The 26,935-nt window shown below is 47.5% G+C and overlaps 1 protein-coding gene across 2 annotated transcripts in view; it reads right to left on the reverse strand.

Annotated features, from left to right (window-relative positions):
* Window positions 1-2,248: 2,248 nt before the first annotated feature.
* LOC147439619 (RIBOSOMAL RNA PROCESSING 5) overlaps window positions 2,249-26,935 on the reverse strand; it is a 227,635-nt gene continuing 202,948 nt past the window's right edge. For both annotated transcript variants that reach the window (XM_086485434.1, XM_086485433.1), the window contains exons 34-39: window positions 4,053-4,441; window positions 3,651-3,830; window positions 3,445-3,541; window positions 2,959-3,348; window positions 2,773-2,856; window positions 2,249-2,606 (exon numbers count right to left, since the gene is read on the reverse strand). In XM_086485434.1, coding sequence (XP_086341560.1) covers window positions 2,499-2,606; window positions 2,773-2,856; window positions 2,959-3,348; window positions 3,445-3,541; window positions 3,651-3,830; window positions 4,053-4,441 — 1,248 coding nt within the window. In that variant the 3' untranslated portion in view covers window positions 2,249-2,498. The remainder of the gene's footprint in view (window positions 2,607-2,772; window positions 2,857-2,958; window positions 3,349-3,444; window positions 3,542-3,650; window positions 3,831-4,052; window positions 4,442-26,935) is intronic.

Below are 26,935 nucleotides of genomic sequence, written 5' to 3' on the forward strand. Positions count from 1 at the left end.
TTTGCCGGCTCTCCAAACTTTGGAGAAAGGGATCTCTTCTTCCTTGTATCCCACTTTCTTGCATAAAGCTTTCCCATCGCTCTCGGGTGTAGACCCTTCTTCTTCTTTGATGCCGGTCACTCGCACATTGAGACGGCGAGCTTGTCGCATCTTCTCCTCCTCGATGGTTGTGTGTACGATGAGTACCTCATCTTTTTGGGCTTCCTCTCTTGCTACCTTCTTGATATTCTTTTTGACCACTTCGACCCATCCTTCTTTGGTGGCCTCTAATTTGTCCTCAATGCTTGCGGTGAGGGCTTTGGTGATCTCCTCCTTGAGGGCTTCCTTAGCCTCCTCTTTAATCTCTCCTTCCTCGGGGGTCAGGGATGTGATGGAAGCATGAAGGAGATCGATTTGTGCCTTCATCTCTTCTTGCTCTTTCCTCCATCTCTCCCTCTCCTTCTCGTTCTCCCGTTCTCTTCTCTCCTTCTCCTCTTTGAGGTTTTGGATTTCCGCTCTCATGTCCTCCTTCTCTTCGTTCCATAGCTTGATGAAGGTGGCTTTCTCCTCCCTCCATATCTCTCTCTCCATCCACCATTCTTTCATGTCCTTCTCCAATTGTGCAAGCCTCTTGTTCGTGAGCATGAAGGTTGTCTTCATTGTCGATGTCGGCGTCTTGATGATGGGGGAAGACATGGTTGTCTTCGAAGCTACCCTCTCTTCATATTGTGAAGAAGAGGGGAGAAGGGGAAGAGAAGGAGTACGTGTGTGTATGCATGTATGTGTGTAGTGTGTGTGTGGGTATGTATCCGTGTGTGTGTGTGTGTGAGAGAGAGAGATGGCTGCGTGATGGGGAGCGAGGAGGGGCTGCGTGAGGGGGAGGCTGCGTGAGGGGAAGAGAGGGAGTACGTGTGTAGCAAGGAGAGAGAGAGAGAGAGAGAGAGAGAGAGAGAGAGAGAGAGAGAGAGAGAGAGAGAGAGAGAGAGAGAAATGAAATGTTATATTAACGTCTTCAAAAGGCCAAAGTGACCTATGAGACCAGAAAGTTACAATGTGGTGGATCTGATACAAAGTCAGAGTAACAAGATCACAAAAATGAAATGACAAATGTCACAATAAAATACTATGGAATCCTAAACTACTAGGTGTGAACTAAGCAGCTAGCTGGGATAGCTAGATCACAAGAGATCCAGCATCGGTCGTTGGCGGATCTCATCAATCTCCTCCATGGTCAGTAGTCTGACCGGGCGTCGTGCATGTCGAGCCAAAGTGATCCGAATCCTCTGATGCAGCCTCCGCCGATGCTGTGTAGTCCTCCACAGTCGTGGGCGTCTGGATCTCCCCAGCTCAGTTGCTCGATCGATCAGTGTGCCTCTGGTGTGAGACGACGAGCTCTGCTGTGGTAGTAACTCCTCCGGGTGTCCAATGGCAGCTCTAAAGAACTCTGTGATCCGTCTCTGAGACTGGCTCATGTGTAGTGCAACTCTGTCTCAGGCTCGATGTCACACAGGGGGCATGTCCTGGCCTCTGCTGGTACTCCGCTCATGATGTAAACGAGAGAGAGTGAGAGCAGCGGCTTCTCTATGCTCTGCGCGTCATGATGTAAACTCCCGTGCATCAAGCTCTGTTTATGAGCATCAAGTGCCCAGTAGCCAAACTTTCGTAGCAAACACAGAAGTAACATAATTGCCCCACCCCAACGCCTTGAAACCTCCTTGAGCACGCTGCCTCCACACCCCCATCCTCTATGGTGCCCGCCACTTCTTCTCCTCTCACGCTAGGGTTTTCATCCATGGCCATCAACCTGCTTATCCCTACCCCCTCTCTCCCTGTCTCCTTAAACTTGCTTTTTGGTGCTTCCCTCCTAACCTATTGATACAGGGCCTTCGTTTGTGGATTTTTGCTGTGTGTTCCGGCTTGTAATGTATGGGCACACGCACTCACATGTATGCATGAGTGTGCACATACACACATGCGCTTGCAGTTTGCCTGTACATGCCCTTTGGTTTCGTGTCTCTTGTTTGTAGATAAAACTTGGATCTACGAGGAGTGCTGTGGGTTTTTGGTATAACTCTCTGGTTTCTCTGGTCTTATCCTGTGAATTAGAAGATGTACATACAAGGCTGGTTTTCATGAACTTGTCTTGTGAGGGGGGGAGACAGAGAGAACATTCGCAAAAGTTCAGAATGACCTACGAGACCAAAAGCGTATATGTAGATGTTCATGAGAAAGAACCACAATGCAGCTCGAAACTGCAAAAAAAAGCAGATACTCAAGACACAAATGAATACTAGAAACAAAAATCTCAGGTTTGTCATTGTAACCTTTGCATTACACAATGAATATATACTTCAACAGCCTATCTTACAAAATCTCATCCGGCATTTCTGATGAATATGTGCAGAGAGCGCATGGAATCTCACGAGGTACAGCTTAACATCAAGAAAGCACTGTAATTCCACATACTGAAATACCCTTGGACTAGCAAAAAGCTATCTTTTGCAGGTGTTGGCGAGAGTCTACCCAATTCTGGTTTCCACATACTGCATGGCCTTTCCTTTCACATATTCCACTCGCTCCTCATCGCCATGAGATTTCTCGTACTCTAGATATTTCTTGAACAAAAACTGCAATCACAATGAGTTCCATTTAAACCAGTAGGTGGAAATATCATACATTTATGCATCACATGAAAGTAGATTCTCAGGTGCGTGTGCGCGCGCGAACACATGAAACACCTAGAAATTTACGTAGAGTTCGAAAATTTGCAAGTGAGAGAATGCAGCTAACTACCTTCATTTTCTTCGGTGGTAACTCTAACGATGTTATCCTCTCAAACAGAGCCCGAACAACTGAAGCATCTCCAAGAACAATCTCCTGAAGTACACGACATGATCTTGAAGTGGTTAACTTTTACTCAATTCATTCACTATCTACCTATATACAAAACCATCAAGACGAGATTGTTTAGCAGCTTGCCTGATCAAGATAAACACTCCACAGATCCACCCTCTTTGGGTAATTACGAAGAATGCTTTCAAAGAGATTACGTGCACGTTCAGCTGACCCTATCCTGAATTCTGTTATTGCAGCTTGTGAGATGGCTTTTATGTGTTTTCGTTGCGGTAAACTTAGCAGAGCCCGGTCTAGTGTCTTGTGGGCAGCCTCAGGCATGCTTTGCTTCAAACAACACTGAATTCTTTTCAGCCACACCTTGCAGGACATTTTGAACTTTTGCAGCATACTCTTAAGCAGCTCGTCTATCATTTCATGTTGCCCACCACGCTCATATATCCCGAGAAGGGCAAAATAGAGCTTTTTAGGATCACAATATTGAAGTGCCCTCCGGAACACTTCCAATGTTGCTTCCTGCAGGCAGCAGAGGCACCACCATTCACATAGATGTTCTTCAAAAGTAATTAAAGTATAAACCACTAATACAGATCCAAGACAGATCTCCTTCACCTTTGCAGGATTCCCATATGCATTTTCCAGGTTCAAAAGAGCAACCCATACATTCAGCTTCTCTCCTTCTTCACGAAAGTTTATGGTTTGCAAAGCCCTTGAAGATTCGAAGAGTAAAAATTACTTAGCAAGAGTAGAACATATTTGTGTGGCAGTGCAACTCATCTCAACCAACTCATGCACATGCTTGGATTGGAAAATCTCACCTATCAGCAACTACCCGAGCTTTGTCAGCATCACCAAGTGAAAGTAAGAAAGCCATGTACTTAATCCAAACAAAGCTGCTATTTGGAGATTCATGTACGAGCTTCTCAAAATCTTCCGAGCTCTCAGGAGCTTCATCACCCTCCAATCGCTTCTGCTCTGCTTCTCGAATGGCAGCTTCCCTTGAACACATATACAAAGGTGGCATGCAAAGTTACACCCATCAATAGCTGCGTTCATCTTTCCTTTCCACGTTTACAAAACCATTATACACAATGCGATTGATTAATAATGATGCTATCGTGTGTCCATCCTTATTGTACCTTAATTTCCAGGATGAGCAACAGACTGGGGAATCAGTTTTCATATTTGCAAATCAGGTTTAATTGGCAAGAAAAGATTACCTCAAATTCTTCATTCTTTTCTTATCCCTTTTGCTTGACTTCTCTTTTATCTCAGTCTTTGTTGGAGAGTCCATGTCTTCCTTAACCACATCCTCTAGAGGTGCGGTCCCATCTGTGTCCAGTAGAACATTCAAGGGTTCCACATAGGAATTGTACACAGTTATATCAGGCATAGAGAGAGGTAAGAGGCTTGAATCACTAAAATGTCCATTTTCATTTTCTGATTCATCCTTTCCAAGCAGAACATTTGTCTCTAGAACCTGCTCCAATGGAAATTCTTCACGATGAAAAACCTTGATTTCATCTTTAGGAAGTTCCTCCTCTACATGCAGATCCTTCATATAGATGTCTTTCATCCCCAAAGAAATCTGTTTTTTATCCTCATTGACCTGCAAAGAAAATCTCTCTCTCTCTCTCTCTCTCTCTCTCTCTCTCTCTCTCTCTCTCTCTATGCCTGATGTCTCTCCTACATGAGACATCCTACGCGAGCTGGTCTCTGATCTCCTACATGCTGGTCTCATACGCGAGCTGCACACCCTCTCCCCGCCCCTGCTGTGACAACGCGCCCAGCCCCTGCGCATTCTCCTGCAGCTGCTGCCGCACTAAGAGAAGAAGCGAGGCCAGCAGAGGGGCAGAAATGGGTGGCCGGCTAGTGTAATGGCACGCGCTAGAGCCGGGCAACTCAGACGCGACAAACAGCCATTGGCGGCAGCAAGGGAGGACATGGACGTGGGCGTACACTAGGGGACGAAGCAAAGGCAGCAGAGGGATGCGAGCCTGTGTGTAGGCTAGGGTTGGTTGCAAGCTCCTCTACGCGTAGAAAGACTTTCTACGCGTAGAAGGTCCTGTCCTACACGCGCCCCTGCATTTATCTACGCGTAGTACCTCCTACGTTAAAGTTTAAAGACTTTTAAGTTTTAAGTTTAACTTTTAAGTTTTGCCCTATTCTCAGTCCCTCACCCTAGTACCCTACCCCACATTTGTGTCTCGGGTTCGATGGATTCGCCTACCGAAGGGGAAGGGCCGGGTGTAGATAGCTACACCACCCCAAAAAAAACATCAGCTACATTTAAACGGAGAAACAGAGACATTGTACTATCACCAGGATCCTTACGAGTTGGGAAAACCTCCAGGATACATGATGAGCTAATGATGGAGAAGGTCCAGGTGATGCTCAAATCAGAGCTAAACTATATGAGGGATGACATCAGGAAGGAAATGCACACGAGCGCTAAGAGCTACAGGAACTCCATGTATGGAGACATGATGAGAGAACTAAGGAGAGAGATCCGGGGGATACAGAATGGGGAAAATCAGATCTTGAAAACGGAATTACGAAACCTAATCAAGGCCGGAGTAAATGTAACAGAATGCGTTATGCAAAAGAATCTCGATGAGGCAGTAGCAAGTTTTGAAGCATGGAGAACAAATATGGAAAAGCACATGGGGGAAAAAGATGCAATAATCGAGGAGCTAAAAGGAGAACTTGCGGCTTGCAAATCTGCAACTAAGGAGAAGGGAGAAGACCAACCTTCGGTGCTGAAGGAGCTCGAGGACATGAAGGATCAGATGAAAGCTCTACCGGAAGGAGATGAACAGAATCGAAAACGGCATCTTCATGGGCGGAACGTCTTTTTAAGACACAAGAAAAGGTTGATGAAGCAGAGAAATGGATTGAGGATGCGAAGAAAAGGAAGGCCCAGATGCCCGAGACCACACCTACCTCCACCATTATTAATATGACCATTGAGAAAGAGTAGAAAAGGAAGAATCGGGCTCTGCATGTGCGGGTCACAGGAGTCAAAGACAAAGAGAATGTAGATGAAGAAGTGAAGGAACTGCTACAACGCATGGGCATCACAGAGCCTACTCACACAAGTGCATGGAGAGTGGGCAAGAAAGGAATCGATGAGAAGGGAAACGTAAAGGATAGGGCACTTATTCTCCGTTTCCCGAATATAAGAATAAGGAAAGAATTTATAAAGAAGAGGCCAACTCTTAAGAAAACCGGTATTTTCCTAGGAGATGGCCTTACATTGGCACAAGTGGCACACATGCAAGAGTTGATGCCAGAGATCAGGGCAGCAAGAGAAAAGGGGAAAATTGCCTTTTATAGAGGAGGGAAAGTAGTGGTTCTGGAAAAGTGCTCATCATGACGGTGCTAGACCTATGGGGTGATGCTCCAGTTAGCGGCATGGAATTGTAATGGGTCATACAGGCTAGATGTAGGTGCCTTTGAAGACAGCTTTAGGGACATAGACATAGTTTTCTACACACAGACACACCAGATACCGGGACACTTATGCCACATGTGAAAGGTTATTTATGGGAAACAGTTGGTCGACCAAACAAGAGATCTCTACGGGGAAGCCGGGGTTCAGTACAGATTATCAGGAAAGATGAGCAAGCAAGGTATATGTGGGTGCAAATGAGAGCCGAGACAGGTAGATTTCTATATATCGCTATATGCTACTTCCCTCCAAGTACATCAATCTACTCCTCACCTAAAGGACAGTCCCCTTTCTCCATATTGAATAATGACATATGGGAGTTCTCTAGAGATGGAGACATCGTTCTCTTAGGAGACTTTAATGCCAGAACGGCCAACTCTCAAGCAGTATTCTATGATACTTCTGAGGAAATGCTCAGAGAAGTGGATCTATCACAGAGGGGGCTCACTAGAAACTCAAAGGATACAGAACACACTGCATATGGGACACATCTCATGGAGATGGCAACTATACATGGTTTGGCCATACTTAATGGTCTAGAGAATTTCCCTTTATCTGGGGGATTCACATGCTTCCCGCATAGGCATGGGGCCAATACAGTGGATTATGTCATGACTTCACCAAGATTTATTTCTAGTATCGAGGACTTTAAGGTGGGACCCAGACCGGTTAGGATTGCAGTGGATCATGCTCTCTTGACCCTATCAATCTCCTTCCAATACAATGCCTCTCAAGCACAAAGGAAGAAGACACACACAAGATATACTTTCACGCCAGAGACTGATTCAGTCTATGTGGAAAAGATCCATAATAGGATGTGGGCAGCCGCGCCAGTATATACTGTAGAGGAGATTACTTCTCAGTTAACAGAGATACTGCATGGAGCAGCACAAGAGGCATACCCACATACTCAACCTGATCAGAAGAGAGGATCTTGAAACATGCCTCACAATAGTTGGTATGATGAGGAATGCAGAGAGACGAGAACCCAGGTCCAGAAAGAGCTTACACTTGGGATCATCACATATAAGCAGTCTCGGATTGCTCTTCGGCATATAGTACGTCGCAAGAAATGGGCATTTTTAGCCAAACTGGAGAAGGATTTATATCAGCTCTTCTTGAGTCAGGACTCACATGAGGCCTTTCACGAGCACTCACCGCCTCCGATGATTACTTCTCCTGAGATTTGGGGTAATATGTAACATCATTATATATGGTATCTGGACAGCCTCCATTAGCAGATCCGCTAGAGCCATGCCCTGCTACTAGTACTTTCTTTACTACGGAAATGGTGAAAAAAGCCATTGATAAGATGAAGACAAGAAGAGCATATGATCATGATGGTTTAGTAGCAGAACATCTGATCCATGCTAGGGATCTACTTTCAAAAGTCCTTGCTCGTCTGTTTAATCTGGTCATGTGTGAAGGATTACCTGAATCTTGGAAATTATCTACTATCGTACCTATTTTTAAATCAGGGGATCCTATGATACCCGGGAACTACCGTACCATTATCCTAGGTCACACATTGACCCGACTGTACGCATCCATTCTTGAACAAAAACTGAGTAGATGGGCAGAGAACGAGGGCATAAGGGCAACGGGACAAGCTGGATTCAGGAGGGGTTATTCCACTTTAGATCATATTCTTACGCTCAGAGCCATTATTGAGGAAGAAAGAGCAAGCGGGAGAAGGATGTATTGTTGCTTTGTGGATTTTCGGAAAGCTTTTGATACAGTACCAAGGGCCAGATTGATGTGTAAGATGCAAGAGTTAGGGGTCTCCAAAGAGATTATTTGGGGGATCATGGCCTTATACGGGTCAAGAACTGGTTATATACGTACTCCAGAAGGGGATTCCGACATTGTTCATTCCACCGTTGGAGTAAAGCAGGGATGCCCACTGTCCCCTACTTTATTTGGTATGTACATAGATGAGGTATCAGATTACATTGATAGAGAGGGTGATAGAGGTGCTCAACTTGCAGGGTCATGGATCCCTTTGCTGTTGTATGCAGATGATATTGTATTGATAGCAGAATCACCAGATGGAATGCAGAGGCAGCTAGATGCATTACATAAATTCGCCGAGGACAGTGGACTATCGGTAAACTTGGGTAAAACCAAAGTTATGGTGTTTAACACCACACCGCAGTGGGTTAGGAGATCGGCACCTACATTTGCATATGGCCAGAATACAGTAGAGTACACAGATGCATACACATACCTTGGTGTGGTATTTGCAGGACCGAAGTTTACTCTTAAGAAAGCAACGGATGCTAGATTGTCCAGAGCCTCTGCGGCCTTGGGAGGGTTGGATAGGATGTGTTCACAAGTGCAGTTTCAGGAACCACGAACAAAACTTTGGCTCTTTGATACTGTGGTGGCTTTGGCTATGCTTTATGGGGTCCAGATTTGGGGACCATCTGTGGATCAGGATAATTGGAAGTCAATGGAGAGACCTTTGGTATCTATGATTTCCCGAATGATTACAGCCATGGCTTCCGTACCACACGCGATTTCCCGAGCGGAACTAGCTACCCCTTCGATAGAAATTGAAGCTCTTACAGTGGGTGGTCGTGCAATGTGCGTGACAATCTCACTCAAACAAACTGAACAGAAAGGAAACAATAGACATCAACAGAGCTCACAAAGACACAACAGCAGACCAGAACATATGACTCGACTATCTCAAAGACTGATACAGACTTTGGTGTGGCGGCACACTCAGCTCCAGCCCAGGACTCACACGTACAATGGGGGTGTCGAGGCTCATATGTGCAGGGATGGTGAAGATGTGCTCTGTGCATGGACTCACTCTAGATGGCTACGTACAAGATAATGTAACTGGCCCAAAACGACTACTCATATGTACAACCATAAAGAGCCACCAACGGCTCATAAATGTCCAGTCAGCTAAGTCTATTTCCAAACTGAGTGGTGGTGGTGACCTGGCCACGATGTCCACTAGACCACCGTCCGTACCCTGCCACGTGTCACTCCCCAGCCCAACGGGTCCGTCCAGTGTGAACCAGACCAACTGTAGCTAATTGTCCAACTGTCTGTCTGTCCTGTAAAGTGACACTGTAGCCCTGCTACAGGTTGCCCGCAACAAGACTGGTCACCGTCTCGGTGAACCAAACCCTGAAAAACTGCAAAAAGTAACCATATGTACAATGAAAGGAGTAGCAAGTAGTGTGGTCCTGTCATCCAAGAGAAAGTGTTGTCGCCACTACCGCACCGGAAGACTCGACGTCCAGGGGAGCCATCAAATCCGTTGTGTAATGCTGCGGCTGTTGGACTATGTTTTGAACAAACTGGCTCCCTGTGGTTGGAGCAGCCACCTGCTCCACAGCGGATGGAAGCACCTGCCCTGAAGTGTACTCAGGACGCCTAGTGACACAACCATCGCGGTGTGCACCAGCAACACCGTCACAGCAAGGAACGCTCTGTGGTATCTGACCTTGAGGCCCCGGAGAAGTATAGTACTGATTGGGGGTTGCGTATACGATCCCAAGAATTGTTGAGAGGGACCTGCTGATGCTCCTGCATACCCTGCAGGTGTCTGGACCTGTGTCCCTGGCTGTGTGTACGATCCCAAGAATTGTTGAGTGAGACCTGCTGCTCCTGCATACCCATACCCTGCAAGAGTCTGTACCTGAGTCTGGACCTGTGTCCCTGGCCCAGTCCATCTGTATCCCACAGGAGCCTGTGTGGACCTATTACCATACAAAAGCGTCTCTTGAAATCCTGATAGCTGTGATCTTAGGTCGTCAATAATCTTTGACTTAATCCTCAATGCTTGTTGTAATGCGAAAATCGTAGCATCTCTATCTGCGATGGCACTCTCGGCGACTCTCACAGATCCTTCCATAGCTGCATATGTGGCGGAGTGACGCTGGCGCGTGGCAGCTAGCTGCTTTGTACCTAGTTCTATGGTGGCAATAGTAGCCCGTGATCCCTGAAGGTCCCTCAGATGCATGGGATGCTGGAGGACGTGTAAGTGGCGCAACCGGCGAGCTAGGAGGTGGTATAACTTGTGTGGTAGGTACCTCTGAGATGGTTATTGTAGATGGAGAGTGAGATATGTTGACTGGAGTATGAGTGAAGATGGGAGAGAATCCTGTAAGGTCGCAGCGGCCACCTTGCTCTGAGGAGGGGCGGAAGTAGAGACTGGTGCTGGTGCTGTAGACATTGGTGCTGCTGGCACAGTAGAACTAGGGGTAGAAGTAGATGGAGTGTGACTAAGAAGACGCGTCACCATAGTCTGCTGGCTCTCTGAAACTGGCAAGGAGAGTAAAGACTGCACTGTATCCTTCACCACTTTTGCCTATATCTTCTTTCTCTTGGTAATTGTAGGGTCAGCCTGAATGCTTACATATTTTCTTTTCCCTTTCGAGGGTTCCTGTGGATCTTCAATATTTATGACCCGTGCCACAAGAGGTGCTGCAAAACATTTGAAGCTTAACTACACAGATTGCACTTGGGTCCTAGACTAAAATGAGGTGAAGAGAATCTGGTGGAATCCACAGGGTATGGTGTGGATTAAACAGTAGAGGTCGTCGCAATGGGAGAAGATAGTGGGAAGATCACTTTTTTCTTTATCTTCTTTGGCTTCTCTAGCGAGAAAGTAATACCTGAAGATTGCCAGAATCCGTTTGTTCCTTTCATAGTTTGGGTGATCCGAACTCGGCAGTTCTTGACATGCTTGAATTGTGGCATCCTTGGACAGCTTAGAAAAAGTGCGTGTAGCCGGCTTCACAGATGGAAAGCTAGTCATTCCCATGGCATGGCCAAGCCTCTCAGCTGTCAACTTGTGGCCCCTTACTTTGGGAAAATCCTTTAACATTTGATGTATCATCTCCACAGGAACAATGTTAGGTAGATTGGCATCAGCCAATGCTGTGAGACCTAGAGTGTGCAGCTGAGCATTGGAAAATACCTCGCTCAGAGATGGTCGAGGCTGTTGTAAATAAAAATCCAAAGAGAACGCGGTGCGATTTTTGGATGTTGCAGGCCTCTTGATTATATGACTCGTGATTGGCTGTTTCCCTTTCTTTTGAGCTGTTCTTGTATGGTCCTCTTGATAACTCGAAGCATCTGACTCGGAGTGTGCTTATGACTCAGAGGGCGAGTCTGCTTTTGTAGCTTTCATCATTGGGGTCGCTGGAAGTTATATCATCCAAGCCGTGGCTAGTGCTTGCTGGTATCTCCTCACTCTTTGATTCCTCTGATTCCTCAGCCACAACTTTCTTCTTTCGCAACAATTCTTTTTTGCTGCTACCACCTTCTCCTATCTGTTTCTTGCTAGCTCCTGCCATAGTGAGTACAGTTGGTAGAATATTCAAGTACGAGATCTCGACACTAGAAGAGCAGAAGATTCTATAGACATGTTTTTGAGATTTTTGGTAGGTGCGTTTTGGAGATTTCTATGGATAGGTGCGCAGGGCAGAGAGGGTAGGGCAGGTAGAGAGAGGGTAGGGGACGAGGGAGAGAGTAGGGCGAGGGGGCGGGTAGAGGGTAGGGGCGAGGGGGTGAGTATGGGAGAGGGTAGGGGGCGAGGGAGAGAGTAGGACGAGGGGGTGATTAGAGGATAGGGGAAAGGTGTGAGTATGGGCGAGGGGGTGGGTAGAGTAAGGCGAGTGGTGAGAGGGTAGGGGGAGGGGGAGGGTAGGGTAGGGTAGGGCGAGAGGTGAGAGGGTAGGGGCGAGGGGGTGGGTAGAGGGTAGGGGCGAGGGAGAGAGTATGGGCGAGGGCGAGGGTAGAGGGTAGGGGCGAGGGGGTGGGTAGAGGGTAAGGGCGAGGGAGAGAGTATGGGCGAGGGGCTCGGTAGAGGGTAGGGGCGAGGGGGTTGAGGGGAGGGTAGGGGCGAGTGGAGTAAGGGGAGGGTAGGGGCGAGTGGAGTAAGGGGAGGGTAGGGGCAAGAATAGGAGGGTAGGGGCGAGGGGAGTAAGGGAGGGTAGGGGCGAGGGGGTTGAGGGGAGGGTAGGGGCGAGGGGAGTAAGGGAGGGTAGGGGCGAGGGGGTTGAGGTAGGGTAGGGGCGACTGGAGTAAGGGGAGGGTAGGGGCGAGAATAGGAGGGTATGGGCGAGGGTTTAAGGGGAGGGGGTTAGGGTAGGGTAGGGTCGAGGGGGTGAGGGAGAGTAGGGCGCTGGGGTTGAGTAGATCGTAGGGGCGAGAGGTTGGGTAGAGAGATAGGGTCCAGGGAGAGAGTAAGGGCACAGATAACCGAGAAGAGGACGGAGTGGGCAGATACAAATAGAAGACAAGTTTCTGCTTGCAGATTCAGATTGGGAGAATTAGATCTGTTGGTTGCTAAGCTTAGAGAAAAGAAGGCTATTAGGAGATTAAGGCTCGCAAGCAAGTTTTGGAGCACAAAAATTTTGGAGCCCCTTTCTGCAGCTAGAATACGAGCTCCACTGCTAATGGGACCAAAGGTTTTTTGCTGCTAATGGGACCAAAAGTTTTTTGACATAAACTCTGCCACATAAGACATTATTGCATTGTGAGCCTCATCAAGTCCTTGATTACATATTGTTCACTGTCTCAATCGCCATCTAAGCAGATTCCACTTGTTCAAATTGAACAAAACTACGACCTTTGGAGACTCCCGACTAGAGGCTTAACTGGAAAGACCTTAGTACTTAACGGCAAATAACACTGAGGATAGAAACAATTAGAGGAGTGATTGGACTGTAGAAGTTTACGACAATACCCAATTACCAAGACTTAGTGGAGAAAAGATATCTTAGAGGAAACGCGGAAACTTACAGACGTAGCAAAAATTGAGACAATACAGAACATTCATTCCGGTGGAAAGATAGTGTGGAGGAGAGCAGAAACTGAGACAGTAACATCACACCCGTTCTGATGGAAAGATAATGGGGAGGAGAGAGATGGGACATAGAACCTACAGATGGCAGAATAGTTGCAGACCCTTTACTCAGAGGAGTAATAGCACTTGATTCTGGAGCCATTTACCAGTGGCAAAGGAATGCCTTCCAAAGTGACTAACTGGACAGCCCCCTGTGGCAAAATCTCCTGTACTCTGAAGGGCCCTTGCCAAGCTGGGATCAACTTCTTAGCTTTCTTCAGATACTTAGCTTGATAGAGTAGCACCAGCGAGCCCTGCATTATTTTCGGCCTTCGGAGATGGCGATCATGCCACGCTTTGCGACGAATCTGCTCAGCTTGGAGAGCATGTGAAGCTAATCTACTGCTTTCTTCTAACATTGAGAGTCGCGAGAGGTTTGCTGAAGCACTCCCAATTGTGACACGAACGCTTCCCACTCTTGCTGAACCTGAGTTGAACTCATATGGTGCAATTGCCTCTAAGCCAAAAGCTGGCTGGAATGGGGTGTAGTTAGTGGTTGCCGTGAAGGAGGTGCGATAAGCCCAAACTGTGCCGAGGATAGCCTGAGCCCAAGAGGTTGGATGTAGATGACAAGCTTTCTTAAGAAGCGCGATTAGCAATTTGTTAGTGCTTTCAGCCTGCCCATTTGCTCTAGGATAGTAAGAGCAAGATTTGCGATGAAAAACCTTGTAATTCGTGAGGAGAGTGGAGATCAAGTCGTTGACAAAATGACTACCTCGATCACTGGTGACTTCCACAGGACACCCAAACTTGCAAAAAATATTTTCATACAAAATTTTTGAAACAGTGGCAGCTGTGCAGTCGATGGTAGCCACCACTTCGGCCCATTTCGTTGCATAATCTGTTGCTACCAAGAGATACTTACGATTGCCTGGTTGAGCAGATGAAGTAACTGGACCAACAAAGTCCAAACCCCATCTCTCAAAGGGCAACCACGCCATAGATACCTGGAGAGGGCGATTTGATTGCTTGCTAGGCTTAGGCGCACATCGCTGGCAGACATCACAAATCTTGACATGAGCAATAGCATCTCGAAATATATAGGGCCACCACAAGCCCGTCTGTAAGATTTTTTGTGCCGTGATGTGACCTAGATAGTGGCCACCTGTAGGACCACTGTGTGCATCCTCTAGAATGTGGTCTACCTCATGAGGGGAGACCCACCTGCGCAGCACACCATCTGGCCCTGATTTATAGAGCTGTCCACCAATTAAGGAGAAAGGTCTAGACTTCAGCACGAGTCTTCTTTTTTGCAAGGGAGAAGCATTCTCAGAATATAGGCCAGTAGAAAGCAGATGTAACACATCTCCATACCATTCTGGGGTCGTGTCGACCTTAAAGAGATGACTATCAGGAAAATCATCATCAACCTCAGTTTCGGGCTCACTTGAGTGTATGCGAGAGAGATGGTCGGCCATGACGTGCCGCTTGCCTGGACCAAGGACTACTTCGAAGTCGAACCCTTGGAATATCAGTAGCCACCTCCAGACTCTTCCTGCAACTTGGGGTTTATTCAGAAGATAGCGTAGCGCATGATGATCTGTGATGATAGTGAAGTGAACCCCTAACAAGTAATGACGAAACTTTTGTAAAGAATACACCATAGCCAAACCTTCCCTTTCTGTGGTGCTGTAGTTGCGCTCTGCTTTCGTGAGCACGCGGCTTGCATAGTGAACAGGGCGATCCAGGTTGTACTCTTTACTAGGTTGAGTCAGCACAACCCCCATAGCGAGCTGACTGGCATCCATATGCACATGAAAAGGAAGAGACCAAATCTGGGGCCACTAAAATAGGTGCTTTAGTGACGCGCTTTTTGAGGTATTCAAATGCTTCAACCTCCGGTTTTGACCATTTAAAGGGTACTATAGCACTAGTCAGTCGGGTCAATGGTTGAGCCACCTGTGCATACATCCGTATGAACCTACGATGATATCGTGTGTAGCCTGCAAAGCTCTGAACACCTTTCGGATTGATAGGAGGTGGTAACTTCAAGATTGCCACGATCTTCTCTTGGTCTGGTGCTAAACCTTTGGCAGACACCACATGGCCTAGAAGTGTGCCTTCAGTGACCAAAAAGTGACATTTGTTAGGATTGAGTTTTAGCCGTGCCTCTCTGCACCTGAGGAAGACAGTAGAGAGTTGAGCGAGGTGTTCCTCTAAATTTTCCACTGGGGTGAACATTGAGCACCTGAGAAGGTCGAAAAATCGTCCATGAAGATGCGAAGATGATCCGTAAGCAGAGGACAAAAGATGAGATACACCGCTCGATTGAAAGAAGGTGGAGCGTTTTTCAACCCAAAAGACATTCTAGTGTAGATAAAAATACCCCAAGGAGTCACAAAGGCCGTTTTCAGCTGATCACCTGGATGGATGCCCAACTGATTGTATCCACTAAACCCATCCATGAAATTGTACAATACATGCCCTGCTACATCTTCGAGCACACGCTCAGTGAAAGGTGTTGGAAAACCATCTAGGATAGTTACCTTATTCAGAGCACGGTAATCTACGCACACACGAATTTTGTTGGACTGCTTCTTAGGCGCTATCACCATGGGTGATAACCACTCAGAGTGCTCCACAGGTACAATGATCCCTGCCTCTTGCATTTTTTCCAACTCTAACTTGACCGCCTCAGCATACTTCGGGTTGAGCTTGTAAGCTCGGCCTCTTACAGGCTTAGCCCCTTCAACCAGAGGTATAGTGTGGACACCCAATTCTGGTGGGATCCCCTCCAAATCCTTGTAGGACCAAGCAAAAACATCTTTAAAAGAGTGTATGAAAGAGACTACCTGATTGAGTAATGCAGGATGCTCCCATAACCAAGTTGCTAAGAGGACGTGCTGAGGGTTGTCAGGGTCGCCCAGGTTGACTTTTTTGACAAGGTCAGGAGGTGTAACTGTGGAGGGTACTTCAGAAGTTGAAACATGAGCTGCCTCTTGGAGCTTCGAGACATCATGTGCTGGCGTTTGATCGATTGGAAACTACGCATACTCTTCTTGTAACCATCCAGGCGGAAGCTCATCGAAAGGTAAATCTTCAGACACAAACATAATCGGGTGCTTTAGAGTGGGCGGGGAATCCGACCTGGGAGATGTTAGAGGAAGGGGAAAATCATTGGCGAGTTCATGTAGAGGAGATTTTTTCCCCCTTCGGTGATGTGTATAGGTTCCCTGAGGCCGAGGGCTTCCATAGGAGGATCATCTGAATCTTGAGAATTTGGGGCTGACCCACTTACTGCTTGGACTCATCCACTGTCTGCTGTAGGACTACTGTCTAGTGTAGGATTTGTGACATCTGTGTCTGCCTGAGGAGTTCGAAGAGAGAGTGTTACCAGGACATGTGAGTTTTGAATAGAGACCATATAGCATGGCAACGAGGCAGTAGCTTCCAACCACTGCAGCAGGTCGTCGTCATACCCGTCAGGTGGGATGGGCTGCTCAGGGTCGGGGTTGGACTGTACTGACAATGAGCTGTGATGAACCACTGGATCCATACCTCCTTCGAGCCGAATTGGTTGCATGGGGGAGCCAGGAGTATGTATCCACATGGCGTCGTTGCCCCAATCATGAAGTGCCTTAGTATGCCTCAACCATGGTCTACAATCAGCAAAGGAAATCCTCCCTCCACCTGAGGAAGACTGACCACCACAAAATCCAAGCTAAATGTGAAGTCTTGTATCATCAGAGGCATCTTCTCTACTATGCCCACAGGGTAGACTGTCCTCTGGTCTGCGAATGTAACAGTGAATGGAGCAGGGCCGGTAGGCTGCAGTCCTAAGGCCAACATAGTAAATTCTGGCATCAGATTGATCCCAAATCCACCATCCACTATGACGCCTAGGAATTGATGCCCAAGAATAGATACAGTGAGACAAGGACTTCTATAGTCGGTGAGGGGAGCAACTGGATATGAAATCATGTAATACTCCAAGGGCTGCATTGGTAGGTGCCCGCCACTAGGCCCTGCACCAGGGTACAGAGATTGGATGATGGAAAGGGTGTCACTTCTAAAATTTGCATCAAGTTGAAGCATGTCGTACAGTGACACTTGTTGAAAAGTGTTTTTCAAGATAGACTCTGCTGTGGGCTTGTTTTCTTTGATTAGAGCTTGCTCTGGTATGTTAAGCTTCTGCAAGTCCTCTACTGCTTCGATGAAAGCACCATCAATATCTGATAGAAGCGAGGTAGGCTGGCTCTTGACACTACCTGCTGGTTTGTCAGCTACTACTGGAGGTTGACTCATTTGTGTGACAGGAGATAGAAAGATTGGACCACCAGGGAGGCTGAGGCCAAGAGCAGCTCTCTGTGCCCGTGTGAGCACCCCAGCCGGCTCTTCCACTTGCTTGAACCCTTCTTGAGAGGCAACTACAAGAGTGGAAGGCGGTGCCTGTGGAATGGAGCTTACTGTGATGAGGTTAAGCTTTGGAAATGTAAAATCCTGTTGGCTTGTGCTTACAGATGTGGACGCTCGTTGTTTTGGGCCATCCTTACTATAGTGATCCTTAGCTTCAGGGCAATGTCGGCAAGGAGGGGACCCTTCTGGTAAGGGACATTTGCTATGATAGTGTCCATACTCCCTGCACCTATAGCACAAAATTGGCCTATTTGAGGGGCGAGGTGGTCTCTGCCCTTGCTGCATGGGACCGGAGGCTGACGTGTAGAAGCTTTGGGGAACTAAAGGAGTACTAGTGTGATAAAAGCTGGGAGATGCAAAGATATTGTGCATACCTTGCTGCATAGGAGGTATTGTCAGCAGAGGTGGCAACGGGTTTTGATGGCCATAGGGTGCGACCATGTTCGATGCAGGTGCTAGCCCTTGTTGGAGAGAAGGACCTAGACTTTGTTGTATTTGCCGCAACCCCTTGATACAGTAGCAATCCTTGTCTTCGTGCCCAGATTTTTCGCAGAAGTGGTACTAAGCCCGAAGGGGACAGTCCTGTGGAGGATGCCCTGGAGAGCGACACGAGCTGCACCATACCATAGCCTTAGTCTCTTGTTGAGACCGAAGCTCTTCTAGCTCTCTCTTGATTTGAACCAAAGCCTCAAGATGTGGGGGTTTCTCCTGGCGAAGAGAGATATTTTTCTCCTCTTGAAGAGCGTGTTGTAGTTTTAGGGCTTCAAGTTCTCTACGTAAAGAAGTCAATGGATCAGCAGGACTTTCCGGAAACACAGAGGAGGTCTCTATGTGAGGGGAGTTGTTGAACAGCTTCCTAGCCCCCTCTATCCTAGTAGCAGCTGCGATGAACTCGGGCCGGAGACTCTCTCGGAGTGTTTGTTGAGAAGTTTTGGGAAGCGCCTTCTCCACCCACTTCTTCACCATGAATTCACCGGGTTGTTGAGGAAACTTGGCAACCAGAGACTTGGTCTTAGTCATAAGCTCTGCAAAAGTCTCCTCTGGCTGGAGCACCATGTTGGCTAACACATCCAACACCTTCTCCTAGTAGTCACCGAACCTAAAAGCTGCACAGAACGGTTGCCTTAAGGCTGCCCAAGTTGCAAAATGGTTCTCTGCAAACTGGTTGTACCATTTGTCTGCTAAGCCATCCAAGGTGGATGGAAAGAGTACCAAGTAAGCATCTTCCCTGTTAAGACCACGACCCCTACAGAGAGATACAAACCTCCTTGCATGGTCGTCAACATCTAAGAGAGTCCATTGAATGTAGGGAACTTGATGTTTACCTTAGCCAAAACGCTAGCCAACGGCTCCATGGCCCCTTGCTGAGCCTGTAGTAGCAGAATAGGAGAGAGTTGATGTATGTGGAGGGATAGGTGACGAGGTTGATGGACTTCTACTCGGTACCAAAGGTCGTCTTCTGTTATAGTACTTCAGAGGGCTCAGTAGTGCGCTTTGACACTCGACTGACCGCCTTGTATGTGTCATGCAGTGACCACCAATCCAACCAACCTTGAACTGGCTGAAGACTGGTCTAGACTCTACTAGACCAGGCAAGTGACTAGACCAGGCTGGGCCACGGACGAGGAGGACTAGACTAGCGTCGAGGAGGTCTAGACTAGGGACGAGGACAGGTTGGACCAGGGCAAGAGAGGACTAGACCAGTTGGACCAAGCGAGAGGGAAACAGTTGGACCACGCTATAGGAGAACAGTGCAAGGCAAGGTCGGTGAAGCTAGGCAAGGTACGCGAAGCTAGGTAAACCTAACTAAGGTAAACCTAACTAGCTTCAAGACTTGCACCTCACAGAGTGAGATTTCAGTTGAGGTCCCACCGTGATCGCCAAAATAAGAGCACCTGTAGCGCGGATAATGTGTCGTGCTCTCTACAGTGGGTGGTCCTCAGTGCAATGTACGTGATAATCTCACTTAAACAAACTGAACAGAAAGAAAACAATAGACATCAACAGAGCTCACAAAGACACAACAGCGGACCAGAACATATGACTCGACTATCTCAAAGACTGATACAGACTCTGGCGTGGCGGCACACTCAGCTCCAGCCCAAGACTCATAAGTACAATGGGGGTGTCGAGGCTCACATGTGCAGGGATGGTGAAGATGTGCTCTGTGCATGGAATCACTCTAGACGACTACGTACAAGATAATGCAACTGGCCCAAAACGACTACTCATATGTATAACCATAAAGAGCCACCAACGGCTCATAAATGTCCAGTCAGCTAAGTCTATCTCCAAACTGAGTGGTGGTGGTGACCTGGCCACGGTGTCCACTAGACCACCGTCGATACCCTGCCACGCGTCACTCCCCAGCCCAAAGGGTCCGTCCATTGTGAAACAGACCAACTGTAACTAACTGTCCAACTGTCTGTCTGTCCTGTGAAGTGACACTGTAGCCCTGCTACAGGTTGCCCACTACAAGACTGGTCACCGTCTCGGTAAACCAAACCCTGAAAAACTGCAAAAAGTAACCATATGTACAATGAAAGGAGTAGCAAGTAGTGTGGTCCTGTCATCCAAGAGAAAGTGTCGTCGCCACTGCCGCACCGGAAGTTTGGACGTCTAGGGGAGCCATCAAATCGATCGTATAATGCTGCGGCTGCTGGACTATGCTCTGAACAAACTGGCTCCCTGTGGTTGGAGCAGCCACCTGCTCCACAACAGATGGAAGCACCAGCCCTGAAGTGTACTCAGGACGCCTAGTGACACAACCATGGCGGTGTGCACCAGCAACACCGTCACAGCAAGGAACGCTCTGTAGTATCTGACCTTGAGGCCCCGGTGAAGTATAGTACTGGACTGGGGGTTGCGTATACGATCCCAAGAATTGCTGAGAGGGACCTGCTGATGCTCCTGCATACCCTGCAGGAGTCTGTACCTGAGCCTGGACCTGTGTCCTTGGCCCAGTCCATCTGTATCCCACAGGAGCCTGTGTGGACCTATTACCATACAAAAGCGTCTCTTGAAATCCTGATAGTTGTGCTCTTAGGTCGTCAATAACCTTTGACTTAATCTTCAATGCTTGATGTAATGCGAAAATCGTAGCATCTCTATCTGCGATGGCACTCTCGACGACTCTCAGAGATCCTTCCATAGCTGCATATGTGGCGGAGTGACGCTGGTGCGTGGCAGCTAGCTGCTCTGTACCTAGTTCTATGGTGGCAATAGCAGCCCGTGAGTCCTGAAGTAACTTCTCAGAAAGCTGAAACAGAGAACTAGAGTCGAGCATCCCGGAAGATCCCTCACATGCATGGGATGCTGGAGGACGTGTAGGTGGCACAGCCGGCGAGCTAGGAGGTGGTATAACTGGTGTGGTAGGTACCTCTGAGATGGTTGTTGTAGATGGAGAGTGAGATATGTTGACTGGAGTATGAGTGAAGATGGGAGAAGAAGGGAGAGGATCCTGTAAGGTCGCAGCGGCCACCTTGCTCTGAGGAGGGGCGGAAGTAGAGACTGGTGCTGGTGCTGTAGACATTGGTGCTGCTGGCACAGTAGAACTAGGGGTAGAAGTAGATGGAGTGTGACTAGGAAGACGCGTCACCATAGTCTGCTGGCTCTCTGAAACTGGCAAGGAGAGTAAAGACTGCACTGTATCCTTCGCCACTTTTGCCTTTATCTTCTTTCTCTTGGTAATTGTAGGGTCAGCCTGAATGCTTACAGATTTTCTTTTCCCTTTCGAGGGTTCTTGTGGATCTTCAATATTTATGACCCATGCCAAAAGAGTTGCTGCAAAACATTTGAAGCTTAACTACACAGATTGCACTTGGGCCCGAAATCTTTTAGCCCTAGACTACAATGAGGTGAAGAGAATCTGGTGGAATCCACAGGGTATGGTGTGGATTAAACAGTAGAGGCCGTCGCAATGGGAGAAGATAGTGGGAAGATCACTTTTTTCTTTATCTTCTTTGGCTTCTCTAGCGAGAAAGTAATACCTGAAGATTGCCAGAATCCGTTTGTTCCTTTCATAGTTTGGGTGATCCGAACTCAGCAGTTCTTGACATGCTTGAATTGTGGCATCCTTGGACAACTTAGAAAAAGTGCGTGTAGCCGGCTTCACAGATGGAAAGCTAGTCATTCCCATGGCATGGTCAAGCCTCTCAGCTGTCAACTTGTGGCCCCTTACTTTGGGAAAATCCTTTAACATTTGATGTATCATCTCCACAGGAACAATGTTAGGTAGATTGGCATCAACCAATGCTGTGAGACCTAGAGTGTGCAGCTGAGCATTGGAAAATACCTCGCTCAGAGATGGTAGAGGCTGTTGTAAATAAAAATCCAAAGAGAACGCGGTGCGATTTTTGGATGTTGCAAGCCTCATGATTATATGACTCTACATGTGGGCTCTACATCTGAGGGTAACTGGCCTCAAGGACATAAATTGTGGAGAAAGAGGTCACAATACTCACATCCATGATGGGGGTGAACAAGCCTTCACACACAAAGGCATGGAGAGTGGGCAAGAAGAGTGGTGGCCCGGGAGAGTCTTCAAAAGAGAGAGCTCTCACACTACGCTTCCCCTCCTTAGAAGAGAAGAAATTCCTGAAAAAGAGGACTACTCTAAAGAAGAGAGGTATTTTCCTTGGTGATGATCTTACTCTCTCATAGCTTGCGCATATGAGAGAGGTAATGCCAGAGATTACGGCGGCAAGGGAAAGGGAAAGACGGCTTTTTACAGAGATGGTCGGGTGGTGATTGTAGAGCGGCACTCTACATGACGGTGTGAGACCTATGGGACCACACTGAAGATGGCTACTTGGAATTGTAATGGATCTATAAGGTTGGACGTTCGTGCCTTTGGGGAGAGTTTCAGAGAGAGGGACATTGTTTTCTTCTCAGAGACTCATCAGGCCCCTGGACAGCTTATGCCACATGTGGTGAGATACAGATGGGAGACAGCCCACAGGACACCCGCGAGATCTGAGCATGGAAGTAGAGGTTCAAGAGGAGTAGCAGTGCTATTCAGGGAGGAGTTACAACCACTACTACATATTGTAGGGAGAGATGATCACGCTAGATACATGTCGTTGAGACTGAGAGCTGACACATGCCGGTTTCTATACATTGCCATATGTTACTTCCCCCCCAGTACGTCATTATATATGCTGCACCTGGAGGACAGTCGCCTTTTTCTATACTAGATGATGATATATGGGAGTTTTCTAGGGATGGTGATATTATCCTCCTAGGGGACTTCAATGCCCGAGCGGGCAACTCTTAGACACTCTTCTACAACACTTCAGATGAGATACTTAGAGCTGGATGTGGGTGATGTCACGTGACACATACAACCCTATGTGTCCGTGGACAAGCTACACCATGATCAGGGTTCAGTCAGTCCAGTCAATCTAGATTAGAAGTGATCGGACACTTTTGTGAGTCTATTCGTAGACCGTGCATGCCCAGTCACTTAGTGTAGATGCATATCCTCTGGTTGCACACGGCATGATCATCAGTATTCCCTTTAGAATCCATCAGATTCAGTCAGGGGAATTTTCCAGTGCATTAAGCCTATTTTCCCTATTTTTGACATTTTTCACTTATTATTTTTAAGTGACTTCCCAACAAAAGTAGGTAAGTATAAGCAAACCCAAGTTAGCACTATCTAGCAGAAGAGGCAGAAGAAGCTTCCCGCTCAACAGGCACCTTCTCAGCAGGAACCCCCATCAGCATCCTTGGCGATTTTGGTCTCCATCCTCGCCACAGATACCCCAACGTTTTTGCATACCATTAGCATCCCCACCTAGCATTGGCGATTTCAGCCTTGATCATCACCGACATGCCCAGATCCCCAGCGTTTTACTAACGCCATAGAGCAGTTCCAGATTTGCCAGCGTTTTGCTAACGCTACAATCAGCCATCAGCATTTTTGGTTTTCAGCCATTCCGAAGCAGATGCAGCAGCGTTTTCAGTAGTCTCCACAGTAGCAGATTCAGCCCTAGAAGCATTGCAGAAGACCCCCATTTTCAGCCCATAAAAATGCAGCCAAAACAGTCATTTTCAGCCACCAAAACAGTCCAGAAATTCAGCAGTTAGTAGACCACAGATTTCAGCCGTAAAGTCGTCGTCGTCATCGGCATAGTCCCAAGTTGCATCAGTCCATTGCATCCGCATTGTACCACTTTGTGCAATCAATAGTAGACCACTCTTGCCGACGAGAGTGGGGCCTTCAGAGGAGGGTTTTACAACGTCTCTGGTGTCGTATCTCTCTTCTCTCTATCTCTCAGTCTCATAAACTTTCACGCACAGTGTCCATTCACTTTGTTTGTGATCATAGCAATCTCTCATTAAGAACGGAAGGCTCTACCTTCCATAAGAACAAAAGGAACCTTGAGCACAGTTCGGAGCACTCATCTTGAGCAAAGCGCAAACATTCATTCCGCTCCACCTTACAGGTGACTCGGGGCTTGACAGATGCTCACATGATAAGAGAGCAGACGGAGTATGGGAGATACCTCACGGAGATGACCACCACACATGGGTTAGCCATACTTAATGGCTTACATCGATTTCCTGGAGCAGCCGGTTTCACATGCTTTCCACACAGACAAGGGGCCAGTACATTGGACTATGTTATGGCACATCTGAGCTTTAGTCCTTGTAATTAGGATTTCATAGTGGGAACCAGCACTGGATCACGCTCTTTTGACATTGTCCGTTTCATTTCAATATAGTACAGCCAAGACATCAGGAGGCAGGTCACATACCCGTTATACATTTACACCAAAGACTGACTCGTTTTATACAGAGGAGATCTATAGCCATCTACGCACAACTAGTCCTGGTTTCTCAGTGGAGGAGTGTACCACTTTACTCACTGAGACACTACATGGTGCAGTATCAGAGGCATACCCACACACTCAGCCGGGTTAGAGGCGACATTCTGGGAGCATGCCCCAGAATAGTTGGTATGATGAGGAGTCCAGATAGATCTTCTTTTAGGAGTCATCACTTACAGACAATCACGGATTGCTTCCTGGCGCCTTGTGCGACGGAAGAAACGAGCTTATTTGGCCCAAATGAAGCGAGACTTGTATGAGTTGTTCTTGAGTAGAGACTCAGGAGAGGCATGGCAATACTGTCATGAGCACTCCCCTCCACCAGTGATTATTTCTCCTGATGTGCAGGGCCAATATGCGACATCAATATATACAGCTCCTGGACAGGACCCCCTTCCAGATCCCACAAAGCCATGCCCACCTACCAGCACCTTCTTTACCACTAAGATGGTAAAGAGAGCCATTGACATGATGAGAACCAGCAAGGCATATGATCATGATGGTCTAGTAGTAGAGCACTTTATACATGCTAGAGATATGCTGGTAAGGTTCTTGCAGTGTTGTTCAATCGTGCCATGTGTGAGGGGTTACCTGAGAATTGGAGGTTGTCTACTATTGTGCCTATCTTCAAGGCAAGTGATCCTACAGAGCCTGGGAGATACCGTACTATTATGGTTGGGCACACATTGGCACGATTGTATGCATCCATTCTTGAGCAGCAGTTGAGTAATTGGGCAGACCGTGAGGGTGTACGAGCAAAGGGCCACGCCGGTTTTAGGAGGGGTTTCTCCACTTGATCATATTCTGACACTCAGAGCCATCATTGAGGAGGGCAAGTCACATGGGAGACGGATTTATTGTAGCTTTGTCGATTTCCGCAAAGCATTTGACATGGTACCGAGGGCTCGATTGATGCGCAGACTGCAGGAGATGCGGGTGCCCATAGTATTGATTTGGAGGATTATGGCTCTATACAGATCAGTGATGGGACATGTATGCACCCCAGAGAGGATATCTGATTTAGTTTACTCTACCATTGGGGTGAAACAGGGTTGCCCATTGTCTCCTACTCTATTTGGTATGTATGTTGATGAGGTGTCTGATTACAGTGACAGAGAGGGTGATAGAGGTTCCCAGCTGGCAGGGACGTGGATCCCATTGTTGTTATATGTTGATGATATTGTGTTGATCTCTGACTCACTAGAGGGTATGCAACGACAATTGGATGCATTACATAGTTTTGCAGAGGATAGTGGATTGTCTGTAAACCTTGGTAAAACCAAGGTTATGGTGTTTAACACCACACCACAGTGGATCAGGAGATCAGCACCAACTTTCACATATGGTCAGGAGATTGTAGAGTATACAGATGCATACACTTACCTTGGGGTTGTCTTCATTGGGCCGAGGTTTTCTTTGGGAGAGCAGCAAACACTAGACTGAATAGAGCTTATGCGGCCTTGGGAGGCTTGGAGAGAATGTGTTCGCACGTTCAGTTCCTGGAACCTTGGACAAAGTTATGGCTCTTTGATACTTTAGTAGCCTCAGCTATGTTGTATGCGGTGCAGATATGGGGACCTTCTGTAGGCCAAGATGGTAGGAGACGTATGGAGAGGACCTTGGTATCTATGATCTATCGATTGATCAGAGCCAAGGCCTCCGTACCCCACGCTATCATTCGAACACAGCTAGCTGCCCCTCCTATGGAGATTGAGGCGCTTACCAGATCAATCTCCTTTGTGCACAGCTTGTGGGATACTACTAGAGATAGATATGCTAGACTGGCCCTTGAGTCTTCCAGACAGTTAGCTCTTCAGGGGGACACTTCATGCTAGTATTCACCATGGATAGGCTCGATGTCTCTTACACGGGTGGAGATTACTAGACTCATTCGCCAGGACCTGGACCTGATCCAGCTGGATATGAGGAGGACATGGATAGAGCCGCCACAGCAGTTGGGCACGAAGATGGCTTTCTATAGAGAGCATCTTCTCCACCTCACAGGAGATGGGTTTGTAATTCGACCTAGCTACATGGATACACATGTCTCATGGTTTGCGGTGTGCGATTGGTCAGATACGCACATCCTCACATCAGCTGGAGATGGAGACTGGTAGATTCAAAGGGATATCAGCAGACAGCAGGATATGCTGCTTATGCCAGCTAGAGCCAGAGACAGAGCTACATTACAAATGTCATTCCACAGTGTACTATGAGATTCGGGGCCGTTTCCACTGCTTATTCAGAGATGGTTTCGGTCCTTTCTCTAGGCTCATGAGTCGTGAGGATTAAAGATGTCTTGGGCTATATCTACTTGAATTACAAAGATATAGAGACACTTTACTGGGGAGAGTTAGAGAGAGACAATCCAAGAGACGGATTATAGATTTCTTTTCACTAGATATGGGACAGCCAGAGGAGCAGCCATCACTGCAGAGCTCAGCCCCCACTCATTCGACTACTAGCACCACTCTTATCGACCGAGCACTGGAGCTACGGAAATCCAAACGGCCACAATTGAAGAGAGGGGCTACACAGCATCGACGGAGACTACAGCAGAGGATTCGAGCCATACTCTCTCGACATCCA

Source organism: Adiantum capillus-veneris, chromosome 16 (assembly GCF_014529385.1).
Source record: "Adiantum capillus-veneris isolate H3 chromosome 16, ASM1452938v2, whole genome shotgun sequence".
Classification (NCBI taxonomy): domain Eukaryota; kingdom Viridiplantae; phylum Streptophyta; class Polypodiopsida; order Polypodiales; family Pteridaceae; genus Adiantum; species Adiantum capillus-veneris.